The 24,799-nt window shown below is 43.0% G+C and overlaps 1 protein-coding gene across 1 annotated transcript in view; it reads right to left on the bottom strand.

Annotated features, from left to right (window-relative positions):
- Positions 1 to 8,132: 8,132 nt before the first annotated feature.
- Positions 8,133 to 24,799, bottom strand: part of C4H1orf87 (chromosome 4 C1orf87 homolog) — a 70,827-nt gene continuing 54,160 nt past the window's right edge. The window contains exons 9-11 of the mRNA XM_036753336.1: positions 23,926 to 24,002; positions 15,769 to 15,976; positions 8,133 to 8,293 (exon numbers count right to left, since the gene is read on the bottom strand). Of these exons, the coding sequence (XP_036609231.1) occupies positions 8,133 to 8,293; positions 15,769 to 15,976; positions 23,926 to 24,002 (446 nt within the window). The remainder of the gene's footprint in view (positions 8,294 to 15,768; positions 15,977 to 23,925; positions 24,003 to 24,799) is intronic.

The following is a 24,799-nucleotide window of genomic DNA, read 5'->3' as shown; positions in this document are numbered from 1 at the left end:
TCCCCCCTGAAAAATTACCCTTGTTTATTTTGAAATTGCAGGTAGGTAGGTGGTTCAGGGGATAGAGTGCCAGGCACAAAGTCAGAAAGACTCTTCTTCCTGAGTTTAAATCTGACCTCAGAGACTTACTAGCTGTGTCACCCTAAGCAAGTCACTTAACCCTGTTTGCCTCAGTGTCCTCATACAACGAGCTAGAGAAGGAAATGGCAAACCACTCCAGTATCTTTGCCAAGAAACAGCCAAATGGTACCAACAACAGCAACAAATTTCAAACACACACAGATAAATAAAAGTTGTTTCCCCCAGAGAGAGCATAAGCTCCTTGAGGGCAAGGACTGTTCATTTTTGGTCTCTGCAACCTTAGCAATAGGTACGGCACCTAGTACATAGCAGGGGCTTAATAAATGCTTTATGACTGAATAAATGAAGTGGGACCAATCAAGGCCTTGAGTAGAGGGACTACAAAGGATGCCAAACTATTAGTTCGAAGTTTTACTCAGCTACTAATTCTGTTCTGATCTTGTACCCTAATTTGTTCCAGTTCTACATTTATTAACCACCTACTGTATACTTCTAATAATTAGGCTCTTGCTATGGCATAACACAATGGACATCAGACTTGGACTCCAGAGATCCTTTTATTTCCAAGTAGTTAAAAAGCTGAATTAAAAAGTAGAATTAAATTATTTTTTTTCCTAATTAAAAAGTAGAAAGATTAGATTTGTTGAGGTTAGCCCCAGAGGGCAGAACTAGCCATATCGGGCGAAAGTGGCAGAGAGAAAGATCTTAGCTTGTTGTCAAGGGAAAAAAAAACACAAAACTTATTCATAATTAGAGTTACCCACAAATAGAATGGGTCAATTTGAGATAGAGTGGTTTCTCTTTCATTTAAGTTCTTAGGGCAAAGGCACGATGACAATAGGTTGGACTAGATGGTGTGAGGTTCTTTGTAATCTAAGTCCAGTTTCTGGTTCTGATCTTTTCTGGCTGGGTTACCTAGGGGCAGCTGGGTGGTGCAGTAGCTCAAGTGCTGGCCTTGGAGTCAGAAAGAGCTGAGTTCAAATCCAGCCTCACTTACTAGCTGTGTGACTCTGAGCAAGTCACAACCTCCCTAAACCTCAGTTTCTTTATCTGCAAAATGGACATCATAATGGCACCTACTTCCCAGGGTTGTTGTGAGGGTCAAATGAGATAATAATTGAAAGCTCTTAGCACAGTGCCTGGCACATAGTAAGTGCTAGATCAATATTTATTATTGTGGTAGTTGTTGCTACCTTTAACAACTTCTTGGCCCCCTTGGAGGCTCTATTGTTATCCCCATTTTATATAAGGGGATCAGAAATTGAAGCTCAGAAAAAGTAAGTGACTTGCTCGGGGTGACACAGCTAGGAATTGTGAGGCAGGACTGGAACTCCGCTCTTCATCCATGATGTAACCTATCTGATCTAGTGAATAAAGCCCAGGATTCTGTGGCAGAGAATCTAGGTTGGAATATTGGCTACTCACGACTTGAATGACCTCAGACAGGGCATGTGCCTCAGTTTCCTCACCTGCAAAATGACAGATTGGACTAAATTCTCTCCAAAGTCCTGGAGTTCTGGTGTTATGCCCTTGTAGGTAGCATACCAGGCAGCATTGATTTGCCTGCCATGGTGAGCTCAGTATCCCAGCAAATTCTTAGAGAGGGCAGGAGGTGATGGGGTGGAGGGTTGCCCACTGCTGTCCTCCAGATAAGTCCCAAGAGCCCTTTTTAGTCAGAGCTCAGTCTGTCTGTGAATGCATTCAGAATCCATTTCCAGCCTCACCATCTGCTAGGGACTGTGTTACCATCTGACCATTCACCTTGCCCCTCAAACCCAGGAGCTGCTGTGGGGTCTACCCATTGCCCAGCCGGATATATGGAGTCAGGGAAGACCTTTGACTTGGGGTAATGAGTAAGGAGCTAGGAGGAGGGGGTGGGGGAGACACAAACACCTTCCACTAAATGGAAGGGATTTGCCTTATAGTGTGAGTGAAACAAAACCCAGAAGAGGAACCGGGAGAGTGAGCAGTTGGTCCAACTGAAGCCATATTGTGCCCCAGGCATCCCGATCACTCCTCCAATAATATTGATGCTTTGTGTTTGGAAACTCTTCCTCCAAGGCTTTCTGCTCCCTGATGAGCTCCAGCTAACTGCTGCCATGCATCCCAATGCTTCTTTCCCACATTCGAACTTCCCCAGCCAAGTGCAGGAGCCGCTGAGCAGCTCCTGGGTGCTAACGAACCATCCACCATCCTTAGACCCCTCTGCCTGCATTGCTGCTACAGGAATGGGGAACCACAGCTGAAAGATGTCTGGAAGAAGAAAGGGAGAGGTGATGGTCTGTTTGTCCAGTATCCCCGGTCTTTATTCAATGACAGCTCTATTCAGTTTTTGATCCCAAGTACAACATCGGCCTCCAGGATGCTTCTCCTTTCAAGGTTCTTGGAAAATTCCTTTCTTGAGACAGTGAGCATGGGGTAAATCTGTCCACTGGCTAGGGTTACCTCTGCTCCTTAACCAGGTACTAAGTTAATTAATCACCAGGCATTAATTAGGCACATACCATGTTTTAGATACTATGCTAGACACTGGGGATACAAGACAAATAATTAAACAATCCCTGTTCACAAGGAATTAACATTCAATGTTCCTGGGAATGCTGAAGTCCCAAGTAGGAGCAAGCAGGGTCATGGAACACTCCTTGTCCTAACCTCCATAAAGAGCCGGGAAGGGCCAGTAGGGTTGATGGGGAGAAATTTCCCCAAGGGAAAAACTAAGCAGGGAATAATCTGCTATAATCCAGACATGGAATTCCAGGGAAGTTGAAGGTACTGGTAAGAAGAGAAAAGGAAAAGCAGAGAGGCAAACACCAAGAATAATTGGAGTAAATTGACCCCTGGCTTTTGAAGACAAACTAGCTTAGTGGGAAGAGCATGGCACCTGGGTCTAAACACTATTGACAGCTTACACTGTGAGTCATATAATGCTAACAGCTCATTTCTAGAATGCTTTAATAAAAGTGTCTGACATGAGAACATCATTGATCCTCGCAAAAAAAAAAAACCTGCCAGGTATACCCTACAGTGACTATCATGCCCATTTTACAGATGGGTAAATGGAGGCTCAGAGAATTTAGGTGACTTGCTCATGGTCACATTGCATTGTCTGTTTCCCCATGTTACTGATGAGGGGATCAAGGCTAGGAGAAACTTAATGACTTACCCATGGCTGCATAGCTGGTGTTATATTGATCAATTAATCAACAAACATTTTTAGGTAACTCAGTATGTGTTAGGTACTGAGCTAGGAGTCAGGCTATAAATTTTAAAAAAATGAAATGGTCCCAACCCTCAAAGTTTCCATACTGCTGGGCTGATAGGACATATTCATAGATAAGCAGACACAGGATATGTGCAAAATAGTACAAATAGAAAGTGATCTGGAGGGGTGGAGAGAACAACTGGGGAATGAGGGAGGGCTTCCTGTAGTAGATGGAGCCAGAGTTAAACCCTGACAAGAGCCAAGGAGGTGAGGAGGATGAGCCTTCCAGGCATTAGGTCCAGGCTAGACAAAGGCAGGAGATGAAGTGGTGTGTACCAGGAAAAGCAAAGAAGACAGTAATTAATTTAAACTCTCTTCTTAGACTGATTTCCTGAGTCTCCATCCAGGTCTAAATGTATATCCTGGGGTGCTACATCCTAGATTCAAATCTCACCTTAAGACACTTAGTAGGGTTCCAACCCCAGACAAGTCACTTAATCTCTCAATATCTCTAAGTCAATGAGCAGGTGACAATCTGCATCAGTGGAGAGATTTTCCTACCTGGGAGTTCCCTATTCCTTTTAAACCGCTCCCTCCTTCCCATGAGGGGAAAAAAAGAAAAGATAACAATGTTTTTGTGTAATGCTAGATTTGGGTGATGTGTTGGTCAGTTTATTGAAGTGCAACACCGCCCTGTGCCATTTTGAAATCTTCATTATAAAGGAGAGCTATCTGGGATGGGGGAGCAGGAGAAAAGTTCTGGGAAGTGTGAGTGATGTGAGAAAAAACAGGATTTGATTAATAATTTTAAGATGAAGACAACAATCATAATAGACTTTTTTTTCCTGGTTTTATGGCCACAATTTGAGCCTGGGTGGAGGGAGTCCTAGGAACCAACCCACATTTTCAAAGTTCCTAGAGCTTTCCAAAGCACTGTCCTCACACTCCTATGAGGTACACGGCATAAATATTCTTATCTCCATTTAGCAGATAATGAAACTTGAGGCCCAGAGAGGTTAAGTGTCTCAGAGGGACACACAGTTAGCAAGCATCTGAGCTTGCATTCAAACTCTTGTTCAAAGTTTCATAGACAGAGCTGGAAAGATCTCAAAAACCACCTATTCCAACTCCTTCTACAGATAATGTCACTGGGTCCAGAGAGAGAAAGCAATTTGACCAAGGTCATACAGGCAATGAGTGGGATTTGAATCCAGATCCTCTTACCCCAAATCCTGAGTTTTTTCCATTATGACACATTGACTCTTAGTGGTCCTTTCCCACAGCTATTTCCTAAAGGATGCCTGGCTTGTATTGTCCTAAAATTGTAATAACATCACTTCTACCACCCACCATTTATAGAATGTTTCCAGGTCACGAAATACTTCTACATTCACAACTCCTTTGATCTGAGAACAACACTGAGAGCTAGGCAGGGTTAGTGTTCTTGTGTCCTGTTTTTACAGATTAGGAAACTGAGCCTTGGAGTGGGTAAGAGACTTTCCCATGGTCACACAGTTGGTAAATAAATGGGCTGGGACTCCAATGGAGCCATCCAGATGCCAAGACTATGGCTATTTCTGGATGACCACAAGACAACACACCAAGCTGTCAGCTGTCATGAGCCATCCATTCAGAAGTTGATTGTGGTCTCTTCTACATCAAAAGAATGGTACCTTCTGTAAATGGGGCTCCAGGATAATTCATTCCACTCTGAAGAGTCTTTGAAGGCAAGCAGTCCTGAGATGAGAGAAATGAATTTATAAATGGCTCTTGAATGAAATCACACCACACACTAGGGATGATGATTTAGCAAGTGTTTATTCAAGTTTCATAGCAACTATAAAGCAGCATGAGATACTGGACATGCCCAGCGAGAGTCAGAAAGGAAACCTCAACACTGACAAAGAAAAAGGGGAGGATTTTTAGAGAAAGGCCCTTAATTAATTACTAGCTTGAGACTCTTATCACATTGACACCACAGATGTCACTGATTGTTGGATACCTTCCACAATATGGCCAAAGATTTGGATAAAGGCAGACCATGTCTTCTGAGTATTGAAGTAGAATTTCCAATTTTTTTTCCTAAAAGTTAAACTAATATTAGGATGTTCACTACACTGTATTCAGAATAGAACCAATTAATATTTAAAGATATTCTGGGCAACTCATAAAATTCATCAGAAACATAACTGCAGCTGGAAGACCCTCAGAGGCTAGCTAGTCCAAACATTTTAAAAGGTTAGAGCATTGAAACCCAGGGAGATTAAGTGACTTGTCCAAGGTCATCCAGTAAGCATCAAATTTGAAGCCAGCTGTCTGAATTCAGACTCATCTAGCCCAGTTAATTATAGTGTCTCATACAAGAATGTATTTAAAAGTGTTTGCTGAATGAATGAGCAAGTGAATGAATGATAGAATGAACGGCAAGATGGAAGGGGAAGTGGGAAGATGGCCAACATCTGCATATCACCTCCTTACTTTATAGTAACACAGAGTAAGATTTCATTGTTTACAGGAACTTTTTGGCCTTAAATGTCTTGCTCCTGGAAGCTTTGCCCAATGGAATTGGCAACTTAGGAGTTGGTGAGGACACATCACTAACTTGTTTTTTTCTTCTAGCTGGGTGGTGTGGTAAAAAGGAAGATGACTTCCATTCTTGCAAGCTCAGAAAATCATATCTCCTTGGGCATCCTCATCTGTAAAATGAGGGGGTTCTATTGGATGGTCTTCAAGGCCCCTTCCAGGTCTAAAGTCTATGATCATTCAAATCCCTTTAAGCACACTCAGAATTCGAGGTGCCTGAGGCAGTGGATAGCAAGCACTAACTCAATTTGGGGTTGTGGGAGATGGTGCAGTGTGGGCCGAATGTGCTTCATATGTTGGCATGAGATTAGAACTGTCCATCCTTGGGTGAACTCCTTCCATCTCTCTTGCTTCAGCTACTCTAAGGTGGCAAATAATAGGTAAGCCTCCCCTTATTGGGAGGGATTCTACATCCCATTTGCTTTAATAGTCATAAAATATTGCTCTTGTATTATCTTGTATTATCTCATTAAAACTTTGCCACAACTCAGTGAGGAGGTATAGGGTACTGTTATTCCCATTTTACAGAGAAGGAAACAAAGGTTTGGGGATGGCCAGGGCCACCAACTAGGAAATGTCTGTGGCAGGATTAGAAGGTGGCTCTATGTACACTCAACCACCCTAATTCTCCAGTAAAAGTAGACCTATTCCATCTAAGGAACACTTATCTTTCCACAAGCTTGATGGAGCTAGAATCTTGGGCTGGGGACTTGGGTTGGACTAGATGGCTTCTCAAGAACTGCCTGGCTCAGAGATTATAATTTTCTGATGGAAGTGATGCCTCTCCTATAGGCTGAGCTCTCTAATGCAACTCTCCTGTCTCTGTCTCTGTATCTCTCTGTCTCTCTCTCCCCCTCCCTCCCTCCTTTTCTCTCTCTCTGGAGATACTATGATTCCTGTAATACATTTCTGTCCATGCTATTGAGAAATGAATGTTGCAGGTAATCAGATGTGTTGTATGAATGGGACCTCATCTAAGCCCTAGACATTCCTCAAGTGGGCAAAGTGCCCTTCTAACCCTCCCTAAATCACAGAGTTTGAGAACTTAAGTGAATCTTAGAACATAGAGTGTGAGATTTCCTTCATCCCCACCCTCACCCTCATCTTGATCACGATAGGCAGAGCTCTAGGGCTTTCAAGCTTACCAAGCACTTTCTAGCCATTATCCCATTGGTGTCTCCCAACAACCCTGGGAGGTAGATTACTACAGATGTTATACCGGTCATTTTACAAATGAAGAAATTGATCCTTAAGGAGGTTTAATAACTTGCCCATAGTCCCACAGCTAGAAAGGCCAATGGCAGAATAGATCACAGAAAAAAAGAGAACATGGGACTTTAGAGCAGAAATGTACCCTAGAATGCCAAATGTTAGAATACAGGTCAGTGCATGTTAGAGCTGGAGGGAAACTTAGGATGAATCAATCAGCCAACAAAAGCACCTATTGTGTGCCAGGTACTTTGCACAGTTCTGTAAAATTGCATCCAATCTCTTACAGAATCACAAGCTGTTAGAACTGGAAGGAATCTTAGAATGTTAGGACATAGAATACACAATCTTAGAACACAGCATGTTAGAGCAGCAAGGATCTCTTAACTTTGAACATTAGGACACCGAACGCTGAATGTTAGAGGGGAAAGAGACCTTTCCAACACAAAGTGTTACAGATGGGCTGTTCCTGAGAATATGGACTTTCAGAACACAGAACACAGAATGTTAGAGCTGGAAGGGATCTTAAAACATAGAAATGTTAGAACTAGAAGGGACCTTAGAACAAAAGATGTCAGAGATGGGAGGAACCTTAGAACAGAGAATATTAGAGCCTTAGAACAGGGAATGTTAGATCCTAGAATATCAAAACTTAGAATTTACTTGAATAATAGCTGAAAGGCATCTTAAGAGATTATCTAGTCTACATCCCCTCCCCCACCCCACCCACCTCCACTACTCCCACCACCTTTTATAGAAAAGGAAATTGAGACCCAGAGGTTAAAGGTCACACAGTGAGAAAATGGCTGGACTGGTTGATGACAGTCCTCATTAGATTCTCACCGGAACCAAATAAAGCTTCCCCGCCTTCAAGTCATTCGGTAAAAGGGGGTCGGTGTGAGACACGGAGGCCATAAGAGGCACGCCCAGGATGCCTACGCCGGCCACACCTCCCTGGGAACGCATCATCTCTCCCTTCCTCAGACTGAGAAAACCGTGTCCCTGGGTACAAGAGGGGAGACACAGCAAACACCGGTTAGCATGATCTAGGCACGTCTCACAGCTCCTTCAGGTACCGCAGCGCCGGCTCCAACAGAAGGTTCTCTCCCCGTCGGAACCTCCGGGCCGCCTGATCAATTTTCAGAGGGCTGAGGGCGAGGTTATAAATGAGATTGTAGTTATGCATGAGGCGCTTGGCTCGTTCCTTCTCCAGTACACCTGTATTTGGGGGGCAGGGAGGGAGGGAAGAGAGAAGGGGAGAGGGAGGGAGAGAGAGGGGGGAGAGAAAAGAGGGGGAGGGAGAGGGAGAGAGAGAGACAGGAAAAATGAGGGAGAGGGAAGACAGACACAGAGGCAGAGACAGAGAAGTAGGGAAGGGGGAGGGCAGAGAGACAGAGTCAGAGACAGAAACAGAAAAAGAGAAAGGGAGAGAGGAAGAGACAAAGACACAGAGACAGAGACAGATGGAGAAATACACAAAGGGAGAGAATGAAAGAGATACAGAAAACAGGACAAAGAGAAGACAAAAAAAGAAAGAGAAGGAGAGTCAAAGACAGAGACAGAAGAGGAGAGAAACATAAACAGAAAATAAAGATAGAGGGAAAGAGAAAGAAACACAGAATGAGACAGAGATGGAGAAATAGAGAAAGAAAGAAAAGATGTTTATTTTCAAGGCTAAACTCTTCATAATGTCTACACATAATAAGGGTTTAATAAAAGTTTGTTGAATTGAATGGGTATCCAGAAGAGGATTCCCAAAGAGGCTTCTGAAGAGCCTGTGGCCCTGACAAAAGGCAGCACTGAGATATGGGCACTTTGCCTCATGAGGGCTCTCCTACAAGGTCCTCTACGATGATGCCATTGGCCGAGTGCAGCCAACAGCTGAATTCTAGGCCAAGTTCAAGGCAACGCTTTGTGTAGTCATGAAAACTTTCTGAGGACAGTTCTAGAGAAGGGTGGGGTGTGTACGGAAAGGCTGGCTGGTTCCAACTCTCCTTGCCAAAAGTCACAGACTCATAGAATGCTAGAGCAGAATGAGACTCTTGAGATCTCTCAGTCCAAAGCTTTTCTTTCTACTTATGAGAAAACTGAGGCCCATTTCCTCAATGTCACGTATAAGTGATTGAATCCTTGTCTTGCAGCACCCTGGGCACCATGTTCAACTAGTCCTACATTGCTAAGCTTCTTTTATTCCTCTTTTCTTTGACCTCCCATAACACTCCACTCCATATCGTATTTTGCATTCTGTGTTGGCATCTTATCTCCCCTCCTTGATGGTAAGCTCCCTGAGGATCCACCTACTCGATGGATAAATGGTAGATTGGACATTTGTTAAATTGAAGGCTGGACTCACTGCTTCCTAAAGGCCCTTCTGGTCATGAGATGCTGGGATTATGGGCAAATGAGGTCTAGCTCTTATTACTCTTTCTCCCTTCTCCATCACCCCGTAGACCACTCAGGACATAAGAAAGTGCTTAACATAGATTCCATAAATAAATCCATTTGTATTTTGTCTTTTCCTCCTCACGTGTGCCTAAAAGATTACATTTGTATTCCCTAGTCTCTGCTCCCATCAAACTCTAGAATGATATAAACATGTTTAATTAACACTTTAAGGTTTGCAAAGTACTTAACACATATCTTATTTGAGCCTCCCACCAACCCTTTAAGACAGGTGTTGTTATTATCTTTATAGATGAGGAAACAGGACCCAAGACTTTCTCAATGTAGTAAATGGCAAGATTTGAACCCAGGTTATGGGATCATAGATTTTGGGGTGGAAGGAAGCTCTAGAGGTCTCCTAGAAACTGAGGCTGTGAGAGCAACTTGCCCAGGGTAATGCAGTAAGTATCTGAGGCAGAATTCAAACTTCTGTCTTTCTGATAGTCAAGCCAGAGCTCTAGCCAGTGCACCATCCAGCTGTAAGTGTTTTGCCATTATCCCCAGACCTGGCCCTGCTACAGGCTCATCCCATCTCTTAGTCTCGGGGTTCCTCTAATGCTCTATGTTTGATTTTCCAAGATTCTATCTTTCTGTTTGAACTTTCAGTGTTCCAAGGGCCTCGCCAGTTCTGATGTTCTACATTCTAAAGTCTCTTTCTATATTCTAGGATTCTATAATCTGATTTCCTTCCAGGTTTCTGTTCTATCACTTTGCTTAGCTGTAACATTCTATGTTCCACAGGTTCTGACACCTCTGACATTCTCTGCTCCAACATTCTATATACTAATTTTGCTTCTTGCTCTGTTCTAAGGCATCTCCCCATTCTGACATTCCATGTTCTAAGCCCCCTCCCCAGCTCTGACATTCCATGTTCTAAAGTCTTTTCTACTAACATTCTATGCTCCAAGGTCCCTTCCAACTCTGACAATTTTTCTTCCCAGGTCTCTTCAAGGTCTGACATTCTATATCCATAGGACCTTTCCAATACTCGAATTCTTTGTTCTGGGGTTCCTTCCAGTGCCGATATTCTACATTCTAATGTTCCATCTCTTAACGTCCCTTCAGCTTCAACATTTTACCTTCTAATGCACACACCACCTTGGACATTTTATGTCTGTTGATTCCTTCCAGCTCTGACAGTCTGTGCTCCAATAGTCTATATTCTGAGTTCTCTTACAGCTGCAGCATTCTGTGTTCTATGATTTAAAGAGCTTCCAAACTTTATTGCTAGGAAATTCATCCTGATGTCAACTAAAAAATGCCATCAGCTGAAGTGTGTGCCCACTCCAATCTATCATGTCATGAGTGGACTCCCCGAACAGCTGCTCACCATAATCTTTCAATCTCTCATCATGTGGTAAAGTCCATCTTCTTCTGCTCCTGTCCTTCCCCCACTCTCTCAATGAAAACACACACAAACACCAGCAAGAAGCTTGGAGAACTTGCCATGTATCCTTCAGAGAGCCAGATATGGCAACAAACCCACCACCCCCTCAAAGGAAAGAACAATCTGTTTACCCAACATCATTTACTTTCCTCAGTTTATCGAGGTAATCATTTACATCAGTCCAAAGGGCCCTACTGTGCACTGTGTGTGTTCATGCCTGGGACTGCTGTACACAGGAGGTGCCAAATAAACATTTATGCAGTAAGCAGCCTTCATCTCAGCTCAAGCATGTCCTGAACATTTTTCTTGAACCTCACAAAGCATAGTTGTTTGCAAGAGGGAGAAATACAAGATTCTGCTGTAGTGGCAGGAGCCTTGGAGGTATAGATAGGAGGCTCAGGTCCAAATCATCACCGCCACATTCACCAGCTGCATGACCTTTGGCATATGACTCATTTATAAAAATGAGGTCATTGGACCCAGTGAGCGCTAGGATCTCTTCTAGCTTCAACAGCATTAAGTGCTAAGATCCTTGCAAGCTCTAACATTCTAGGTTTTAAGGACCCTTCAAACTCAAATACCATGAAGGCTTCTCCAACTCAGTACTCTAAGAATACCTATGGTCTAGGGTGCCTTCCAGCACCAACATGTTATGCCCTAAGGTCTTTCCCAGCTCTAATACTCCATGCTCTAAGGTTCCTTCTACCTCTGAAATTCTCTGTTCTAAGGTCCCTTCCAGCTCTGATATTCTAAACATAAATTCTTATTCTAACATTGTATGTTTAATGCTCCTTCTAGCTCTAGGTTCTAAGATTTTTACGTTCCAAGGTCCTTGTCTGCTCCACTTTAAGTCCCAATGTCTTTCCATAGCTCTAATACTCTATGCTCTAAGATTCTTCCTGGTTCTGACATTATATATGTCTTCGGGCCCCTTACACCTGTGATATTTTATGTCCCAAGGTCCCTTCCAGCTTTAATACTTTGTGTTCTAATGACCCTTCTAGATCAACCATTCTAAGGCCCTTCTGAGCTTTGATGATATCAGTTCTAGGGTTCTTTCCATCCCTAGAACTCTAATCCCTGCTTCCATGTTCTGTGTTCTAAGGTCTGCAGTCACTCTGTGCTTCTGTAACATAGGTCCTCCTTCTGCTATGAGACCATGGTTGCTTCCTACGAGTTTGTGGCCAATGAGTCAGCCAACGTGCTGACCTCGGTCAAGCCTCATTTTTCATTAAAAGTTGCCTCAGATGTTTCCATCTCTTGCTGACCTATTCTTTGGCTATAGTGACTCTCCACATTTCATGGAAACGGGAAAAAACAGACATAAATAATGAAGAGGTCATGGGGAAAGCATTTCCAATCTGCCCTTTTAATTTATTTACATCCATCATCTACGAAGGTCAATAAAACTCCACAGAGAACTTATTTCTTTAGAAACTCCACAAGAATGAGGCCCAAGACTGGGGAAAAATAGATCGCAGAGGATGTGGCCATCATCAATAATTGAATTTAGAGGGTATTTTTTTGTTAATATGTCTCTCTATATACACGTGTATTATTAGATTAAATATAGATATATTTCTTGCATACATTTATATATTGAAATAAATGTACATATAATTTCTATATACATAGATGCATTTATATATGTACATATAAATCTATACATGTGTGTACACATGCGTACAATATGTGTGCATACAGATTATATAGATTTATGTGTATACATACACAAATATATGTATTCATACATTTAATATGTATGTATGTATATATGTGGGAGTCACAAAGGTAGATAGGGACAAAATTAGGATTAGAAAGCATCCCAGGGTGATCCATAAAGTTATGTTGAGATGCTGGGTAAAATGCCTTGCTGAAATCCTGATATACCATATCCATAGCATTTCCCTGATCTAAATCACCTCAGAAACCTATCAAAATGGACAGCGAAACTTGGAAATGAATGTGAGCCTATCCTATTTTTATGTATGGCCAGAGTCTTTAAAAATGTTTATTTGGGGCAGGAATTAAAGGGAGACACATTCTCGAAGCCTCAACCATCTCCCCACCCACACTCTCCTCCAGCCCTAGCAATCTGGCTTCTGACCTCACCACTTAACTGAAACCGCTCTCTCAAAGGTCAGCCATGGCAGTGGAATGGCTGAATCCAATGGCCCCTTCTCAGGCCTCATCCTCCTCGACCTTTCTGGAGCATTCAATGCTTCTGCTGCACTCATGTTCTGTACACTAGCTCTGCCCTTGGCTTCTCTCTGTGTTCTCCTTGGCTTCTCTCCGTTTTCTCCTCTGACCACTTTAGGCCACTCCGTCTTGGTCTCCTGAACTGGTTCATTTGTTCATTCTCTTCATCTTCCACTTCACCTCTCCCCAAGCATGTGCACTGGTGAGTCAGTGAGGTAAAGTACAGAGTGCTAGCCTCTGAGTCATGAAGACTTAGGTCTAAATCTTGACTCAAATATTTATCAGTTGGGTGACCTTGGTAGGTCACAGACCCTCTCAAAGTCTCAGTTTGCTCATGAATTGGGAAGAATTTTTCCCAATGACAATGCCAACTTCATCCTACATGTGAGGTCCAACATATAAAAAGCATTTTATGCATAAATGTGCACCATTACTGTTATTCTCAAACACTCCCTTAGCCCCCATAACAGTCTCTTCTGTGGGAGGCAATATGGCACAGCAGAAAAATACAGGATGTGGAGGCTGAGCACCCAGGCTCATATCCCCTTTCTGTCTCTTGCTGTCTGTGTGACCTTGGACAAGCCATTTTATTTGTGTGGTGCTCAGTTTCTTCATCTGTTAAATGAAGGTATTGGACTCGATGGCCTCAGAGGTCTCTTTCTAGATTTAAATCTAGGATCCTGCACTGACCTGGGTTGGAATCCTGGAAAAGATGGTCTCTCAAGTTGCTTCTAGCTCTTTGACTCTCAATATCTTGTCTACTCTGATGAATTCCATTATCACCTCCAGGCAGATGATTCCTAGGGTCATTATATTTTCTAGTCTCTTCCCTGAGCTTTAGTTCACATCTGGAACTGCCCTTTGGGAATTTCCCCTGAGATGTCCCACCAGGGCCTCCAACCTGGTATGTCCAAAACTCCACTCAATATCTCCCTCGACTCAACCTACCCATCCTTCTTATCAGGGTGATGTAGTTAATAGAGCATTGGATTTGGAGACAGGAAGATCAGGGTTTAAATCCTACACCAGATATTTACAACAACCATGACACTGTCCCAGGCAGCATCCAAAATGTCCAGAACCCTATGTAGAGTGCAAACTGCTTGAGGGCAGGAATCACTTTGTTTATTTATCCCCATAGCTTAACACAGTACAGTGCCTTTCACAATGCTGATGCTTAATAATTATGTCTTATATTCTTCACAAATTCCTTCACCTCAGAGGCAGCTAGGTGGTGCAGTAGATAGAGTATCAGCCCTGGTATCAGGAGGACCTGAGTTCAAATCTGGATTCAGACACTTGACACTAGCTGTGCAACCTGGAGCAAGTCACTTAACCCCAATTGCCTTGCCAAAAAAGAAAAAAAAAACTTTACCTCTCTGGCCTCTGTTATCTTATGTGTAAAACAAGTGGTTTTGCTCTCTACCACCTCTAAGGTCCTTTCTAGCTCTACTATTCTATGTTCTAAAGTCTAGATCCCTTCAACCATGAATATAGAATTATTTCTATGCTCTGAATTCTAAAATTTTATATTCTACAGTCCCCTCCAGCTCTAATATTTTATATTCTAATGCCCCAGCTACCTCTAACATTCTATGTCAGAAGGTCTTTTCCAGCTCTAACATTCTATGTTCTACGTGCTAACATTCTATATTCGAAGGTCCCTTTTATCTCTAACATTATATGTCCTATGTCCTAAGGGTACCTCTAGTTCAAAAAATGTATGTTCTAACATTCTATGTGCTAAGGTCCCTTCCAGCTTGAATATTCCATGTTCTATGTTCTAACATTCTATTGTAAGATCCCTTCCAGCTCTAGCATTCTATGGTCTAACATTTTGTTCCTAAGGTTGCTTCCAGCTTGAGCCTTCCATGCTCTACGTTCTAACACTGTATTGTAAAGTATATCCGAGACCTAACACTCTCCAAGACTGTTCTGGAGCCTCTGAAAGGCTGTACCATTGTAGTTTCCAAGGGTCCCCTCCAGTTTTGATATCCATTCCATATTCTAATGGTCCCTTCCAGCTGTAAGTTTCTGTTTTCTACCATGTGGCTGGTTGTATGAAATATGGCCTTCAATGCTGGAGCTTCAACTAGAGCTTGGGAATCTTGTAATGACTCCACTTCAGTATAGTTTGCTACTGTAGTGGCATTTATTTTAATGGAATTTTATTTACAGGAATCCTCCCTTGCATTTGAATAAAAAGATTTGTTTGTTTTTTTAAACCCTCCTACATTTGAATAAACGGAAGCATCCTGGTGGCATTTGGGTCCAGTGCTAGACTTGGAGTCAGAAAGACCTGAGTTGAGTGCAAATCCTGCCTTCTTAGCTGTGTGACCCTGTGCAAGTCACTTAATCTCACTCAGTTTCCTCATCTCTAAAATGGGTAGAAAAATAGTACCTCCCTCCCAGGGCTATTGTGAGGATCAATGGGAATAACATGTGCAAAGCTCTGCAAACATAAAAGTCCTATATAAATGATAAATAATAAATATTATAAACAAATTATAAATAATAAAGTAATAATGAATTGTATAGTGAACAAATAATAAGCAAATAGCATGATGAATAATAATAAGTCTTTCTCCCATCCCTGAGCCTGCCAGATATCAAGTGGACCAATTGGCCAGCAAGAGAGGGGCTTGTTTCCAGCATGGTCTTTCACCTGTGTTGTTCACATCACACAAGTAGAGGGCATTTTCTAGCTTTCGGAACCGGTCCATCCATGTCTCCCGCTGGGCCTCCTCGTTCCTGAGTTGGCTCAGATATGGCTGGGAGGCTGGTCGGATCTTCCTCCCAGCCTCGCCTTCTTTGGAGGCCCTTGTCTCAGGAGCAGGGTTTGCAGGGGGCGGCTCCCCATCTTCTGTGTGTTTCTACCAACAAAAACCAAACAGTTTTATGACAATAAGATAGCAACCCAGACAATCCCAAGGTTCCTTGGCAGAAGAATGGGCCACCCAGCCAGCAGGAACTGGGAAAAGTTTATGTTTCTCAAAGCCAGGGAGGCCACGTTTCAAATCCTCAGCTCTGCACAGTGCTGTCTGCCAACTCCTGCTGGATATGAATGGCTCTGGGGAAGGATTTTGAAATTAAATTCAAAAGAGAAGGGCACTATTCTGTCTTTAGCTCAGTCTCAGTGGGGTTTTTCTTGGGGAGTCACAAAAAGTGGTTCTTGAAATGGGGAAGTCTGCAGTCTGGTCTCCGGACATCAATTTATCGAGACCAACCTGGTGTTAGACTAATGTGGTCCAAAAAGGGAGAGAACCAGAGGAGTGCTTAGAGCAAGTCCTAATCAGTAAACAGTGGACGGTTGGCCTTGGGCCCCAGGTGCCCACTTTGAGTGGCACCCTTACAGCTCCCTCCTGGTGTATGCTTCCTCCCAACTTCCAGATCCCTCCCCCTACCTCAACCCTCAGGTAACTTCAGGCACAGCCCACACTGTGTCTCCTGGCCTGCCCTTGGCAGTAGAAGCCTTGTCCTGGACATCCTCTTCCAAGGACATGTTTCCCAGTCATACCCTTGTGCATGGCCGCTACAAGCATCCAGTCGTAGGATCAGAGATTTGAAGCTGGAAATGACTTGATAGCCTCCTAGTCTAACTCTCTTATTTACATATATGGAAACTGAGGTCCAGAAATAGGAAGTCACTTGCCTAAAATCCCTTCTTCTATAGGAAGCCTTCCCCAACTGCTTTTAATTCAAGTACCTCCCCTTTCTTATTTGCTATTTATCCTGGACATAGCTTCTTTCTACATATCGTTTGCTTGTTGTCTCCCCCATTGGATTGTACACTTCCTGAGTTCAGGGAATGTCTTTTGCCTCCTTGTGTATCTTTGACATTTAGCACAGTTCTTGGCTAGTCCAATCTGTCATTTTGCAGGTGAGGAAACTGAGGCACATGCCCTGTCTGAGGTCATTCAAGTCGTGAGTAGCCAATATTCCAACCTAGATTCTCTGCCACAGAATCCTGGGCTTTATTCACTAGATCAGATAGGTTACATCATGTATAGATTGACATAAGTAGAGACAGAGCTAGGGTTCAAATTTAGGTCCTTTGTTCTCTCCGCTGTAATCGTCCTCAAGCCCTTCAGGGGCTGCCCCCTAGTTGTCCCATTGATGGAATCCTAATAAAGCTGCCCCAGCCCCAATATTCTAACTTCCTTATAGGCCCCACTGAACAACAGGCCTACTGTCCCTACTTAGCCACTCACCCCCCCACCCCCACACACACTCAATATCCTAACTTCCTCATATATGCCTCACTGCTCACTAGAACAACAACTTTGTCCATGAACTCATATTTCTCACAGAACAGCAGGAGTGTCCATGTGATGGGAGCCCAGCCAGTGCCTCTAGCTAGCCACTGCCCCCAGACCCATTTCTCATATTTCCCACAGAAACAGGTGTGTCCATGCACTCAACCTCAACCACATCCATCTAGTCTCAGACAGGACCACAATAATCAGTCAATCGGAAAACGGCACTACCAGGATGCCCAAGCAGCATGTGGACCCCAAAACAATAGAAGGGACTTTCCCTGAGTAGGCACCTGTGTAGTAATAGCAAAAATCTGCCTAGAGTGATGTAGAGAAGCTTATTATGATGTAGAGAAGCTTATTATAATAGCATTATCATACATACAAACTCCCCCCAACTGGGTTTTTCTGTATGCATTGTGGGTAATCGCATATGCAGTTCCACTGTGGCTGGGACCTCTCCCCTATTACCTAATTCTTTAACAAGCCCCTCCTGCCTTTTTAATATTCATAATTTCTGTCATATAATTGCATCTTTACCCTATAAAAATCCATCTTGCTTTCTCTGAAGTTGCTGATTCCTCTTGGAACTTAGCCTGCTTCATGAGAGGCGTCAATCTCAATAAATGCCCATACTTGGATTAGAAGTGGTCTAACTGAATTCTTTAAGATGGTTCCACCACAACACATCATGAAACCAAAACAGCTTTTTATGTCCCTGGGTGGGCAGAGACCAACTCCCAATGATGTCCATCACCCATTTCTCCTCTGTTTTGACTTTAGAATATGAACTCCTTGAGAGGATGGTCAGTGTCTTGGTTTTTCTTTGTGTGTTCAGAACATGCTTATTGACTGAATGACATATTCCTAAATTGGAAAGATAGTTCTGCAGAGAATTCAGCCCTTGAAATGAGCTGCTGAGCATAGGAACCAAGTCTTCCATCAGAGCCCATATAGTATTGAGGACTAGCCTGCTCAACCAGACCTTCTTAACCTTTGGGCCTGCCTTTTAAAAAAAATGAGAATTATTTCACTATAACTTTGTAATGCTATGTATTTTATTTAATGTACTTAAAAGTATTATTCCAAGATAGAAGGATACCTGGTTTAACCAGAGGGGTCTGAGATACACAAAAAAGGTCAAGAATTCTTGCTTTAAGGAGAGACATCACTATATAATGGAGAAAGTCAGATTTGGAATAAGTGGTTCTGGGTTAAAATCTGCACTGTACTACTTACTACCTTTGTGACACTGGCAAAGTCATTTCCCTTCTCTCTGCTTCAGTTTTCTCTACTATAAAAATGAGGGGCCCTCGGATAGATGGAATACAAGATCCCTTCCAGTTCTAAATCCCATGACTATATTAAGGCATGTCCTTTGAGACGAACTGAAGGAACTTGGAAGGGCTAGCCCGGAGAAGCGAATACTGCAGGGAACGTGGTAATTGTCTTCAAATATTTGAAAAGCTGATCCATGGAAGGAGGCTTGGACTTGTTCTTCCTGGCCCCGGGGGCAGAAGCACTGGAGGATGTTACAGAGAGGCAGATTTTGGCTGGAAAAAAGGGGCGGGGGGAACTTCCCAACTTTATAATGTGATGAGCTCCTTGTTAAGGAGGATGTGCGATACTCAACTGCAAACCAATATTTCACAAAAGGCTAAGTGGGAAAAAAGTTAAAAATTAATGTTGCCAGTGGCAAAAATGGAGGTGTGAACTGTCAGTTGTGAATGCTTATCTTGTATGATGGCGTTCCTTTGCTGAGGCTGACAGGCTCCAGCCGACATTTGGGGAAGCCCCAGGGCACTGCTAGGGCCCCACATGCCCGTCAGGGGCCACTCCTCTGCTCAGGACTGTCTACTCTGGCAAGCAGGCAGGCAACATGCATTTAAGGGCTTACTAAATGCTAAGCACTGAGGGTACAAGAAGAAAAGGAAAACAGTCTGTCCTCCAGGAGCTTCCAATTCCTCACCTGGAAAACGGAGGCCTTTGCTTCGAACCACAGAAAGTATCTCTAGGAAATCTGGCAACAAGCATTTCAAAAGTTGTGGTTCAGTGGTTTTCTATCATATCCAATTCTTCATGACCCCGTTTGGGCTTTTCTCAGTGAAGGTACTAGAGGGGTTTGCCATTTCCTTTTCCAGCTCATTTTATAGATGTGGAACATGAAGTGACTTGCCCAGGGTCACACAGCTAGTGAATGTCTGAGGTCAGATCTGAACTCAGCAAGTCTTCCTGACCAAACCTGACACTCTGTATGCTGTGCTATCCCCCTGCCCTATAAGTACCTACCATCTATTCCAAGCATTCTGCTAGGTGTTAAGGATAGAAGGAAGGGGATAAACAGTCCCTGTCCTCACAGAGCTCAAATTCTAATAGGGAAGATAACAGGTAAATAACTCATTCTTTACAAACATCTACATCTAGATATACACACACTCAAATGCATACACATATAAATATTCACTTATACTTACACATATATGTAAGATACATGTGTATGGATATGTGTTTATATGCATATACACATGTATATATGCATTGTGTCAATATTTGTATATATGTATGTGCATATATATAAAATATATTTATATATGGGTGCATATAAACACATACATATATAGATATATTGTACATATCACCATGTGTGTATATATATACGTGCATATATATTGTGTATCTATATTTATATTTACATGGAAGGTAACCTCAGAGAAGAGGCCTCTGGTGGAAGCTTAATCTAGATCAAATCCCACCTTCTGCCAGAGGTCATCCTTAGAGGTCATTTGGTGCAAACCCTATCTGAGAAGGAATTTTCAGGATCCTCGAGAAGTGGCTTTTGAGTTTCTGATTGAAAATCTCTAATGGGGGAGCATTTGACTTGGTCGGTTGGCTGGTGTGTGTATTGGGTATGTTATGGTGGGAATCCATGTCTGGTATATGTTGGCCTGTGTGGCTGCTGGGGTCCTGTGGGCAACCTCTAAGCACCCCAGGCTGCCCCATTTCTTTCTAGCAAAGCTCTGATGATAGGAAGGCTTTTTCTTTACCTTAACACTTGGTAAAAAAAAAAAAAAAACAGTCCCTGCCCTCAAGGAGTTCCTATTCTAATGGAGGAGACAATGTGTATATAAATTGCTACATCAGAGTATATGGAAGGTGGCCTTACAGAGGAGGGGATTTATAATAATCCATAATTTCCCTGTCCCCCTTAATTCTAGTGCCTTCCTTCTGCTGATTTTCTCCAGTTTATTGTCTCCCCTTTTAGATGTGAGGTCAGGGACTGACTTTTGCTTTTCTCTGCTAACCCTAACCACCCCCAGAACTTAGCCCAGTGTTTGGTACATAGTAGGGGCTTAACAAATTCTAGTTGACAAACCAATAAATTGATTTTATATAGCTTTCTATGGTTTATAAAGCACTTTATATTCATTATTTCATCTGATCCTCACAGTAACCCAATGACATAGGGAAAATTATAATCTCCATTTTGTAGATGTGAAAACTGAGGCCTTGAGAGGTTCAGAGAGTTGTTCAGCATCATGGTGTATCCCTCATTAGACTGTAAGTTCCTTGAGGGCAGGACTGTCTGGTTCAACACTATGGGGAAACTGAGGCCCAGAGAAGTTCCCTTACTTGCTTAAGGTCCCACAGGTAGTATAAAGTAATTGTTACCTCTAAAGGGAAGAATGAGGGACAATGGGCAGAAATTGCAATGAATCAAAATTAGACTTGATTTCAGGGAAAACAAACAACCCCCTCCTCCAAACTTTGAAAAGTTGGAGATATTCATAAGTGAGATGAGTTTTGTTGGGAGGCAATGGCTCTGAGCCTCAATCTGATCATCTCTAACATGAGGGCATAGGGTTAGTTTTACAGCAAAGTCAGGGAAAACTCCTAACACTTGTATCTAGGTACAATAGGTTCTAGCAGAATGTGGTGGGAACAGGACTCCGTTTCCTCATCTGCAGATAGAGGAGATTAGGACTTCAGAAAATGTTTTTAAGGGGAAACTGGAATTTCTCATGAGGAATGTGATCAAGGGAATTCATGTTCAAGTAGAGGTTGGACTAGATGGAATCTGCCAACTCTAAAATTCTGTGATTCTGTAAATTCTGTAAAAGTTCTGTAAAGTTCCTTTGAAGCTTGATATCCTAGGACAGTGGAACAAATGTAGTCAGAAGACCTGTGTGACCTGGGATCTCTGGGCCTCAGTTTCCTTTCAAGTAGGCATTGTTTCATTGTTTTTTGTCCATATGGCCAGTACCCAGCACATTGCCTGGCACTGAGACACATACTTCTTGATGGTTGATCTGTAAAATGATGGGGCTGATGTAACCCGAAGGGCCATTAACCCACGCTTTAACCCACGAATGATAAAGAGCCAAGGATCTGCATGCTCAGCTGAAGTTTTCTTGTTAGACAGAGGGGAAGCCACCTGCCCCCACCCCCTGCCTCACCTCTTTCTCTAAAAAAGGGAGATGAGGGTCTGCCCACAATCCTCTGTTGTCAGAGACTGGAGAGAAGAGAGGCAAGCATTTTTCACAAACAGACAACACTCCCTCGCAAAAGCATTTGCTGTTGTTTCTAGGGGGTAGGGAAGAGAGAGAGGAGGAGGGAGTGAGGAAGAAAGAGAGAGAGCGAGAGAGAGCGAGTGGGGGAGAGAGAGAGAGAGAGAGAGAGAGAGAGACAGAGAGAGAGAGAGAGACAGAGAGACAGAGAGACAGAGAGAGAGACAGAGAGAATCCTGCCAAAATGGGTACTATTTTCTAAAATATTTTAATGTGTGAAGTGTGTGAAGAGGCCTCCCTTCACTTTAAGATGAATGATGTTCTAATCTGGGTGTATTAACCATGCCAGCCACACTCAGTCTGTTCTTTGCCTCTGTTTGCATTCCTCTCCCCAGGACAAAGTAGCTCCAGATATTAGAGGGGCTTTTAACTGCTGGCCCAAAACTTTGGTCCTTTATCAAAGGGCCCATTACATTCTTAAGGGTGACGTGTGGGTGAAAAAGGTCTCCTTGCTCCTTAAGAAGATGGACTTCCGATGTTAAAAGAGACCTCATAACCACTCTTTATTTTGACAGGAGTCTGTGTATTATTCATGCACTTCCACAGAAAGCAGACAAACTCCAAAGCTGGAGAATAGGTCCAGGTCCCTTGCGCAGGGGGGAGTTGTAGGGGGATATGATGAGGGGGGCTAGAACAGTTTGAGATTCCTCAGGGCAATGAAGCAAGCCAGTGACAAGCCTTTACCTACAAGTTACACCCAGAGGAATTTAGACCCAGAAGCTCTGTCCCTTGTCTCCTATCATGGCCTTGAAAACTCCTGGTGCAAGAGGATCTTGGTGGCAGAAAAGGAGAGCTTTGGGTGGTCCCAAAATGCACCAGGCAACATGGTTTCATATAAAGAACAGCCATTTTGTAGTATGACGTTCCAGGCTCAAAACCTGACTTTCTTACTTCAGCTGCGTGGCCTTGGACTCTTTAGTTAAACTCTTCAGGCTTCAGCATCCTCATTTATAATGTATATTCCTTTCTAAGTTTTAAGTATTACTTCTGTTTAATATTGGAAGAGAAAAAGAACAGAACCAGGAGATGAAAGATCTGGATTCTATTTGATTTGAACAAATCTCTTGTAGTAGTAATGATGGTGGTGGTACTAGTGATGATGATAATGTAGTAGGAGTAGGAGTAGTAGTAACTGCCTTTTTCCTCTTTTTGTAATCCTAGCACTTAGCACAGTGCCTGGCAGGTAATAGGCACTTAATGTTTATTGGTTAATGCTAGTGGTTGTAGTGGTAGTTGTGGTGGTGAAGGTGGTGGTAATCATAACGGTGATGATGGTGATGATGATGATGATGATGATGATGATATAATTTATAAAGTGCTTTGAGGTCTGCAAAATGCTTTGGACATAGATTACCTCATTTGACCCACACAACAACCCTGTGAGGTAGATGTTTCTTGGTTTGGATTTTAGAGCCCTTCCCAACCTACCTTTCCAGCCTCGTCACACCTATTTCCTTTTGTGCCCTCTACAATCCGGTCAGAATGATCTTTTCCTCACACATGATGATCAATTTCCCACCTCCATGCCTTTCTACCAGCGGTCCTCTATACCTTGAAGTCACACCCTCCTCACCTTCACCATTTTGAATTCCTCTGCTTCCTTCCAAGCTTAGCTCAAGGGCCTCCTTCTACAGGGGGCCTCATCTCTCCAGTGGTTAATACCCTCCCTCAGATTCAGTTTCCTCTCTTGTAAAGTGGGGATAATAATTCTAAGCCTCTCTATTCCCATAGGAATAGTAAACAATTTCAATTCAACTTAAAAAATTATTAAGCACTTTCTAGGTTCAAGCCACTATGCTAGGCCCTGAGGACCAGATAAAAAACAAAAACAGTCCCTGCCCTCATTGTGCTTCCATCTTATTGGGGGATGGTATGAAGATCAAATGAAATAATGGATGTAAAAGTATCTAGGCAATGTAAACTGGCATTACTGTTATGATTATTTCTGAATGACTGGCTCACAAACCCCTGGCCCTGGTCCTGACCCCCATAGACACTTACGAGATTCTCAGTTGGGCTTTGAGCCTCCTCTGAACCTTTAGTGGCTGCAACAGTAGATGAAACTTCTTCCTTTGTCCCTAATAATAAAATTTGAAAAAAAAAACAATAACTCACATTTCAGGAGCACTTAAAGATGCAAACATGTTTCCCGGACTTGTGATTTCACTGGTATAGGGACCTCCTATGGAAGGAACCACAGAGGGTTAGGGAGCTGCTGAAGGCACTGAATGGTTAGGCCAGTAGCTCAGAGTCAAACAGTCAATATGTATTAGAGATGGAATGTGAAGCTCAAAGAACACCAGGATGATTTAATTTACCTGTTTGGGGTCACAAGGCAATATGTATCCTTATTATACGGAAAAGAGCCTTGAGTTGGGGTGACAGACCTGGATCTGCCACTGACTTATGATGAGGTCTGAGGCAAACCATGATAATGACCTTCCTGAGCCTCCATTGTCTCTTCTGTAAAATGGTCATGGAGGTAAGGGTTGGGGGATAGATGAGTACAGAGTTGTTGCTGTTGGAAGCCTCTTCACAAGAGATAAAAGTGATAAAGGAGTTTGAAATGACCCTGATGACAGTATTGCAGGTCCCAAACAGGAAGGGAGCTCAGAGGCCATCTAGCCCACCCACTGCACTTTACAGAGGAGGGTGCGGAGGCACACAGCTAATGAGTATCAGAGAGGTGACATTTGGACCCAGGTCCTCTGACTTCAGAGCCCATACTTTTTTCTACTGCATGATAAGAAGTTCAGCGGAGAGGGAGATAAGAAGGATCTGGAAAAATTAGGAATGACTTCCCTGGACAAGGTAAGATGTAGCCGGTTCCTGAAAGCCCCCTACCCACTCTACCATGTTCTCTATCTGTTGTTAT

The sequence above is a fragment of the Trichosurus vulpecula genome, chromosome 4 (assembly GCF_011100635.1).
Source record: "Trichosurus vulpecula isolate mTriVul1 chromosome 4, mTriVul1.pri, whole genome shotgun sequence".
Classification (NCBI taxonomy): domain Eukaryota; kingdom Metazoa; phylum Chordata; class Mammalia; order Diprotodontia; family Phalangeridae; genus Trichosurus; species Trichosurus vulpecula.
Note: the sequence above shows the minus strand (reverse complement) of the source record. Positions and strands in the feature narration are given on the sequence as shown.